The sequence below is a fragment of the Carlito syrichta genome, unplaced genomic scaffold, assembly GCF_000164805.1.
Source record: "Carlito syrichta isolate Samal-C Ts95f unplaced genomic scaffold, Tarsius_syrichta-2.0.1 Scaffold307326, whole genome shotgun sequence".
NCBI lineage: Eukaryota > Metazoa > Chordata > Mammalia > Primates > Tarsiidae > Carlito > Carlito syrichta.
The window spans coordinates 74,332-83,632 of NW_007251422.1; the positions used below are offsets into that span (position 1 = coordinate 74,332).

The window sequence follows — 9,301 nt, forward strand, 5'->3', positions numbered from 1 at the left end:
ACCATGTCTCTTCACTTTACCATCAGGATGGAAATAATTGAGAGTACTCATGTAATTTTTTGCTCGTCCTGTCTAAAAATGTGGGTTTTTTGTCTGTGGTTAATTAAAAACAAACAAACAAAAAAACCAGAAACTGAAAGGAAAAATCACTGTGAATGATCAGTTTCCAAGTTTTTATAATCATCACTTAACTAGGCTACCCATCTCCTGGATTTTAGACAGCTATAAAATGGTAGGAAAAACAATGTGCATAATAAAAAAATAAAAATAAATATCTGAGAGCCTACTGTAGTAGGCATTTAACACATGCCATTTAATCCTCACAATATTGTGAGATAATTATTATAATCATTTTACAAATAAAGAACCAGGCTCAGAAGAGTGAAATGACTGGTGCCCAAAGTCACACAGATGACTGAGCTGTTATTTATGTTCAAGTCTGTGCCTTGTTCTGGCTTCCTAAAGCCCTTCAACTTGAGATTCTTACTATTATAGCTTCACCTTCTAACTCTAAATTTATACTTTTAAGTCTGCAAAACTACTAAATAATAAAAGAATCTAAAATTATTCTCAATCTACTTGTAGATACAAAAACAGGAGGTGTAACATAATATTACAAGACTTTTCAGGTAATTATACCATTTCATACCTAAAATTATAGTTCATTCTAATTCACTGGTAGTGATAGCTAGCAATAAAAAACACAGAAAAAACCACACGAGTAGTTATAATCGGCTCATTTTCTTGTTATCATCATCTGTCAATTTCATTGAAATGAAGGCAAAAAGGACAATTTCCTACTGTGAAGTCTGACGCTCATTAGATTGGCAATATACACTTAGTGGAATGCCAAGAGAGGCTCTCTAGCTTTAAAACCTCGCCACTTACATATTTACTTGTTTTTCAAGTGTCTAAATCTGTTGGAAGATGGCAGGGTCTATGGGGGGATGGGTGGGTGCTTTGTTGACACACGTATGTGTAGTGTCTTAGAATTACCTATGTGTAAGAGGATAACTTTACCCACCACTGAATTAGGTCACACAGCCCCAGTGGAAATGGGTTTATTTTATAGGTAACAAACTTAAATCCAAACCTATGTGACCTGGACATCTAACAACATTGACTCTTCTGCTGGGGACTTATTTGCGTGTCCATTAATCTTAAGTGACTGAAGTTAATATCTAGTTCTTTATTCAAGTTCTCACTGAAATTTAGTCACCAGTTTGGGGATTTTTCCCCCCTTGGGTCCAATCTTAAAACGGCAAGGTTTTCATGCTTCAAAAAGGATGAGATTAGATCATCAAGGCCTCTTCCAACATTAAAACATCCAAAATTGACAGCCTTTTAAAAGTCTGACTGATGTGTCATTCATTAGGTCATTTACTGGACAAATCTTTTACAGAACACCAGCTATAAACAAGACTGAAAAAAACCCATACAAGTCCATTAACTCTAGGAGGATAATATATAGAAGGGGGACTAAATGTTGATACAAATGTGACCTAACAGATACAAAACCTAGGAAATAAAGTTATCAATGTAAAAGAGGTAGTGATTTGTGAGTACCAATTAAAAAAAAGAAATTTCCTGGGCATACATCTGTAATCCCAGCTACTCAGAAGGCTGAGGAGGTGGCAGGATTGCTTGAGCCCAGGAATTTGAGGCCAGTCCAGGTAACTTGGAAAAAAACACCTGGCAAGAGGAGAGAATCTTTATGTTAAGTGTTCTTTATCACAATGAATACATAATCAGTAACCAGGACAGGAAGAAACTTAAAAAAAAAAAAAATTCCTGCATAACTAAATGAAACCAGAAATTTCTATCCTGATCACCTTCCCTCATCATCTGATAAAGGCTTACAAGGCAAATATGACAAAGGGGCAGAAGAGCAGCTAGTGGATGAGACATGGCAGGTAAGTTACCTGTACAGCCCCATTTGGGTTCTCAGCTACCAGTGCTGCCTCATCTGCCTGAGATGATCATAGACCCAGGGAGGCTGAAAATAACACGCAGGTAACTCAGCGCAAAGAAAGCCCATGGTCTTCTGGTCACCCCTGCTTGGAGGGCTGGGATCCAGGATTGCTCAGGGGTCCTTGCCTCCTCATTTCGCCTGAGCCTTCGGCCCCTGCAAGTGGGAAGCAGAAGGGGTAGGCATGGGACATGTGAGTATGAAGCCCATCTGCAGAGATGAGGCTTAAAGGAATATCAGAAACGAAAATGAAAGTCCTGAAAGCCTGTGTGTATACAAATCAACCCAAATGACCTGCAGTTATACAACTGGAAGGTTTTATCACCTCAGTACCCAAATGCTGAACCAATCTCTACCATCTCCTTTCTCCACAAAATACAAGCCACCGTGCAATTCTGGTTTTAGGGCCTGCTAGAAAGGAACATTTAGTTGAAAATACAAAGTTAAAAGAATTTTGGATTCCAAGTCATCAGAGTATCAATTCAAAAAATAATTTTCCTAAACATGCTTTGATAAAGGCCATAGAAACACTTGTCACACTGTTCAAATGCCCAATGGCATGACTTCTGATGAGACCACATAGGTCACATTAAATCAATAGAATATCTTAGAAATAAAGCCAATATGACTAAATCCAAAGCATATCACATGAAGTACCTCATGTACAATACAAACCTAGTTTAATAAATAAAAGAAACACAGGTGACCGCACTCTGGGAGGACCTTTGGCTCCCATAAGCAGAGCTTCCAGGGCCTTCTCACAGTCTTCTCTGAGACTCCACCGCCACCTCCACCCGGGCGAGTCTGATGGTGCGGCCATGCAGCTTGTAGCCATCCTGCCTCACTAAGGCCACGGTGCCGGGCTGCACCCCCACACCGGCTGGCACATGGCAGATGAGCTCATGCTCGTGAGGGTCGTACTTGTCGCCAATGGGGGTCAGCTTCTCCAGGCCATGCTTGGCAAACACACTCTTCAGCTTTGCTTCTAGAAGTGACAACCCTCGGAAGACCTTTTCCAGTGTGAGCTTCTGGTCCTCAGGTTCTGATTCCTTGGAAATGCACTCTGTGGTCTTCTCCAAGATGTCTGCCACCTCCACCAAGTCCTTACAGAAACTCTGGATTCCTGCAGGCAAGCCAGACATTCTTATTGTTTGTGAGGAAATTACTCTGCTCCTGGGGATGGAGTCTGGGAAAGGCCCAGGTAGGTGGCTCGCACACTGGGTGGCCTAGAAAGTGAACAGGTTGCCACACAGGACCACACAGGTGATTGCTATTGACCACCGCCCAACCATGGACAAGCCAGTGTCCTCAGAAGGTGTATGTGACCAGGAACCCTAATAGAAAACAGAAAAGACAGAACCCAAGAACTAGGGCAGACTACATACAACATTCAAAGAAGACGGTACTCCTAATGAGAATGCTGAAAGCAGTAAGCTTCTGTACACTGATGAGGTACAGAGACTTGGCTTCTAGTTAGTGAAGCTGTGTGAATCCAAGTCAAGAGAAACCTAGGCTCCCTTTTCTGTTGACTGAGGGACTCAGGCTGATTCTACTCTAATGAGTATGTTCCTCTAATAGGTGACTGGTGACAGTTTAATCTCTTAGCAAAGAAAAATGGGTCTTTGTGACCCGTTAAAAGAATGTGGATTTTCTACTGTCCAACACTGTCCTTGGAAGGTCAGACAGTCATCATGCTATATCCCTGAAAAGCATTCTACTCTTCTACTTCCAGGCTCACCAAGCAATCTTCAATTTTCTAAGTATTTTGGCCATTAGGAGAAAATGACCTAAGCAAATGACTTATGTGGCATCTTCTGGTAGACACATTTTGCTCTATAAATTAATAAATCAGATTTACTAACAAATTCTTTTGAGTTTAGTTAATAAGTATTTATCCCCAGGAATCTTATTACATACTTCTTGAGTTAACTGATATTAAGCTGGCTGCTAATCCAAAGCTTAGCTTCTAGTAAGCCCATCCACTCACTCCCCTCAAGCAGGCATAACAGCAGCAAATTTACCCCATTATCCTAATTGGTTTACTGGCTAGAGAGTCCCTGCAGCTCAGAGATCAGCAACTTTTTTCTGTAAAAGGTCAGAGTAATTATTTTAGGCTTTGTGGGACAAGAGGCAAAGACTAAGGATCTACCTTATATATCTGATTATGTAACATAAGAGAAAATAAATTTTTATAAATTTCTTTTTTTCTTTTTCGAGACAGACACTCTGTTGTCCAGGCTGAAGTACAGTGGTACAATCATAGCTCACTGTAGCCTCCAACTCCTGAGCTCAAGCAATCCTCCTGCCTCAGCCTCCTGAGTAGCTGGGACTACAGGTATACACCATCATGCTTGGTTAGTATTTTTAATTTTTATAGAGACCTGGTCTCACTATGTTCCCTTGCCTGGTCTTGAACTCCTGGCCTCAAGCAATCCTCTTGCTTTGGCATCCTTAAATTTTTACAGTGAAATTCAAAACTGCACTTATGGACTAATCGGTGGCAGGCTGTAGTTTGCTGAGCCCTGCTGTAAAGTCGGAAATAAGAGACTAAAACTTGGATGAACTATCAGGAGTACAATTTGTGGGTCAGTCCTTTGTTGACACTTGAAGCCTTAAAACACAAGGAGTACAGCACTGAGAGAAGAGCAGAAGGCTGTGCCATAGCACTGGAGTTGGACAGGACAGAATGAAGTGAATTCTGTGTACAAACAGCAATGTCTAGAGGGCAAGAGGAAGCGTGATATGGGAAAATGGATGACCTCTTTCACTTTGTGTATAGTGGATGTGCCTTCACCCTCGAGTCCCTGTGACTTGACTAACACCTTCATTAACAGCTGTGCAACAAGATGTGGCATGCTAAGGGGAACATTTCTAGAAGCTTTGAAATCGACCAGAAAGATTATTCAGTGTTTTCCATGGAAAAAACACATGGGTCTAGCACAGCTTCATGGTTATGTTTGATTCTGGTCTGTGCCTCTGTCTTCGAGTTCTTTCACATCTCATCAGGCCATAGACTAGTACTAGCAACGTAGATGATTCTTGTCCTTAGTAATGAACATGGCCTGGCGCTAGACGGTTGATTGAGGCCCTCCTGAGAGAGACTGATTGTGCTTCCATGAAGCATATTTCAGCACTTCTGACTGCCTGTGTGTCTGCTCTTCAGCTTCTCCTCTGACCTATCTTAATGATTCACATGCTCATAAAGAGCTAAGCAGAATTGCTGAGATAAGCACTGGAATGTTAATCACACTAAGTGTACATGCTTGGGAAAGAAAATAAAGTTTTGATCAAAATATTTTGTTTTAATATTGTTTTAGCAGATGATTACCTGACGCCCTTCATTCCCAATTGGCAACACAGAATGTCTAGAGGGAGAGTGGAGGGGTATCAGATGAGGACTCAGATATGCCTTTACTACACTCCATTTGCAGAACTGCTAGTAAGTATCCTGAAACTGACTTTTTTTTTGAGTCAGGGTCTCACTCTATCACCCAGCTGGAGTGAAGTGGCATGATCACAGCTCACCGCAGTTTCGACCTCCTGGCTTCAGGTGATCTTTTGCCTCAGGATCCCATGTAACGGGACCACAGGCGCTCCACCATGCTTAGCTAATTTTTTGTAGAAACGAGGTCTTGCTCTGTTGCCCAGGCTGGTCTCAAGCTCCTCAGCTCAAGCAATCCTCCTGCTTCGGCCTCCCAAACTGCTGGGATTTCAGGCGTGCGCCACTGTGCCTAGTCTGAAAGACATTTTTACTATGAATAAACCTCTTACCAAATATCTTGGCGTCTTCCACACACCTCTGGGTTCTCTTCCGTATGTTTTCACAGTCAGCTACAGCTCTCTGGTATCGTACCTGGACATCAAGGGCAAGGTCAAAAGGATGAGAAAACAAATGCTTACTGGTGGAAAACAATGTTTTTGCTTATTTTACAAATCCCACCCTTATGATAGGTTTTATAAAACAAACTAGGAGTTGTAGAAATCTTAGGTCAGCAACTTCAAATCTCCAGCCAAAGCAGAAACCTACTCTTTAGTAGCCCTGAGAGGCAGTCATTGGCATGCTCACCTGAACAGTTGTTTTCCAGCCTATCTTGAGAAAAAGCTGTCTTTTTCACATTCAGCCAACACTTGACTTTCTTTCACTGAACTAAACTTAGGACAACTGAGAGTAAGTTTTAAAAGTGTGTCATCTATTTGAAGGCAGTTATGTTAGGCTCGTTAGTCCTTCTCTTTCATTATTTTATTATTTTTTTTTTTTGAGTTGGCATCTCACTATCGCAGCCTCGACCTGCTGAGCTCCAGTGATCTTTCCAAGAAGCTGGAACTACAGGCACGCGCTGCCACGCCTGGCTAATTTTTGATTTATTGTAGAGATGAGGTCTCACCAAGTTGCCCAGGTGGGTCCCGAACCCACGGGCTCAGGCAATCCACTCATCTCGGCCTCCCAAGGCGCGCGATTATCGGCTGAGCCACTGAGCCCAGCCTCTCTTTCATTCTCAAAATGACTGCTTCTTCCACTGTTCTTACCAGACATGCTTTCCACCCTCCCTGCCATCCTGGGTGGTCTTGCTTTGGGACTACTTGGGCTTACTAACTGCCCTCAAAGAGTTTCTGTCAGTCCAGGACTGGGTCCTGAATGCGGGAGACGCATTAACCAGCAGAAAACAATGGTCTGTGATCTCAAATATTTTGCAACAAATATTTTGAGTGTCTATTACATACCAGGTACTTCCTTTAAACTGTCAAAACATCAGACATTTTTGTGCTATGACACAAAAGGGAATGAAAAAAGATGACTACTAACAGTGTTCTTGAACTACTACAGATATTTCTGCCCAGTACACACATCAGGAGAGTGGAGGAGGGATGAAGAGTACTAGATAAAGAGCAATCAGAGGACATTCTATTTTAAGATTTGACATAAAAACTTTACTTGGCTATTTACACTAGAGAGAGGATGTGAAGAACAAATATAAGATCTACTCACTGTTAAATCCTGGACCTCCTTTTCCAGTTTAACAGCTTTTACCCTTAAGGCTCGTTCAGCAAGAGAGGGTCCAAGCTCATCAGGAGGGTCCTCAGAAGCACAGTCCTCACCAGCAGTTCTCTGGGTGGCAGTGCTGAAAGGATGCAGCCATGCCCTAACAGGAGAGAGGTGGCATGTAATAAAGAAACGCCAATATTACAATGACGTTTAGAGACCAGAAAGCTTCCCAGATAGAATCTCTAGAGAAAATATTTTTAATTATGATAACGAATGAACATCTACGAAGGCCTTACTAGGCACCAGATGCTGTTTTCCCTGAGTCATCACTTCATCTCGTGACATGTGAGATGAGTACTACTATCCCTGTTTTACAGATGAGAAAACCGATACTGAGGCTTCCGGCTTAGTGCTTTCTTTGCTCAGGATCACACAGCTAGTTCTATTGAGCAGGACACTGAGCACCAGGCAGTAGAAATAGCCAGAAGTGGGTCTAGAAGTTCACTTAAAGGAACCAAATGCTAACACCCAGAACCAGAGGGCAACAGCAGAAGCACAAATTCAAAAAACAAAGTAATACAGTTCAACCCTTCAACTTACAGATGGAGAAGATTAAGTCCAGTAAAGGGATCTTATTAAACCAGATTAGGCTGAGAATTCTAAGTCTCCTTGACCACAAGTGTAAGGCTTTAGAGAGAGGACTGGCAATGAGAAAGATAAATGCTAGACTGAGAACACACCTATATGGAAAACCAAGAAACACTTATACAACACCACTATATGTTATGGCTTGTGAACTATAAATGGGTGAATACAATAGATCGTTGCATTCGACTAGTCACATAATCCATAATTCTGCACAGCTAAAATTTAAAACGCTTGACATTTAGTTCGATTTATATAGAAAGAAGTTTAGCTGGAGAGCTAGTTTATAGGGGATCCTGGACCGTGGTGGTTCTGACTCCCAGTTCAGGAAAGTTTCTGTTACACCTCTTGAAGCCTCATGATTTGACTTCAAGTAAAATTACCATGAAAATCATCTGTGATTTCAAGAGCTCTTTAAAACAAACAATTGATATAAACCGGCATATACTGTAGAGTGGCCCTTGAGGTGACAGCTGAGCAAAGGTTTCCTAAAGGAGTCTGCCTTAAGAAGAGCACTATGGGCAGAGCGAAAAGTCAGTTTAAAGGCGTGGGCAGGAAGACTTGTCTCTCCCAGACTCCCAAGCCGGTCTTGAATTCAGTTCCGATGATCTGGTGTCCGATTACACAAGGCTTCAAATGTGGGGTCCAGAAATACGGGCTAATTACACAGGGTGAAGGACCTCCTTCTGCCTAAAACACCACCCATATCCACCTGAAAGCGCAGAAGAAAACGTTCTCGGGGCCAGTTTAACAAGGGACACGGCCGGACGCAGGCGGGACACCGAGGGCAGCCGCGGCCCGTCCCAACTCCCGCTGCTCTAGAACTCGAGTGGGGACCTCATCATAAGGAGGATCCACTGATTCTCCGATCGTCTCCCCACGTTGCCGACCAGCTGCAGCTGACAAAAGCAGCGCGTGGAGCCCCCGTCCCCCGAAGGCGGAGGGGCCGTCGGAGGAACCAAAGCCAACGCAACTGGCAGGTAAGACCGTGCCGGGATGAGGGGGGCCCGGGAGAGAGGCGCCCTCGATCCCACCGTGCCTTTGCTTGAGACATCCCGCCTCCCAGGACCCGGTCTCGGACCTTCCCACCCTCCTCGGCCTCGGATTTCCAGTCTGTGAGATGGGCCGAGAGCGCCCAGTACCCTTGCCCTGCCCTCCCGCCCACCGCACTCACCTGCCCTCCCCTGCGGCGCGGGAGGCCAGGAGGCGCGGCCCGCACCGCGCCGCCCATAGACCCCGTACCGCCATGTTCCAGCCGCGCGGACGGCCACGGCGCATGCACACTGGCTCCCGGCGAGACGCGCCTGCGTGCAATCCGGCTTTGCGGATGTTCTAGCGCGGGAGTTCCGGGCAGGACGCCGTACTTCCGGCGAGCCAATGTGCAGCGCTGTTCGCTTTTCCCGGCGTCCGGGGCGAATACCGTAGTCTGTTCCCAGTGTTCCGCCGGGACGACGCGACTGTCACTGACCGCGGACCGGGACGCCGGCGCGGGGTCAGCTGATCACGCTGCACCCTCGAAGCCCGCACAGAGCTACGATGACCAATAAACCCAGCGCCTGTCAACACTTTGGGAGGGAACCTGGCAGGAGGCCAGGAGTTTGAGACTCGCCCGAGTGACATAGGGAGACCCCGTCTCTATTCTAAAAAAGTACAATAAAAAAATAAATCAATACAATAAAAAAGGATAAAGTCAAAATAAGAGT

General features: G+C 44.2%; 1 protein-coding gene across 1 annotated transcript; it reads right to left on the reverse strand.

Annotated features, from left to right (window-relative positions):
* Window positions 1-1,711: 1,711 nt before the first annotated feature.
* On the reverse strand, window positions 1,712-8,846 carry GRPEL2 (GrpE like 2, mitochondrial). Its single transcript, XM_008064391.1, has 4 exons — window positions 8,773-8,846; window positions 6,957-7,110; window positions 5,741-5,822; window positions 1,712-3,092 (listed from the first exon to the last, which is right to left on the reverse strand). The coding sequence occupies exons 1-4, from the start codon at window positions 8,844-8,846 to the stop codon at window positions 2,728-2,730; spliced, it is 675 nt and encodes a 224-aa protein (XP_008062582.1). The 3' UTR covers window positions 1,712-2,727.
* Window positions 8,847-9,301: the final 455 nt, after the last annotated feature.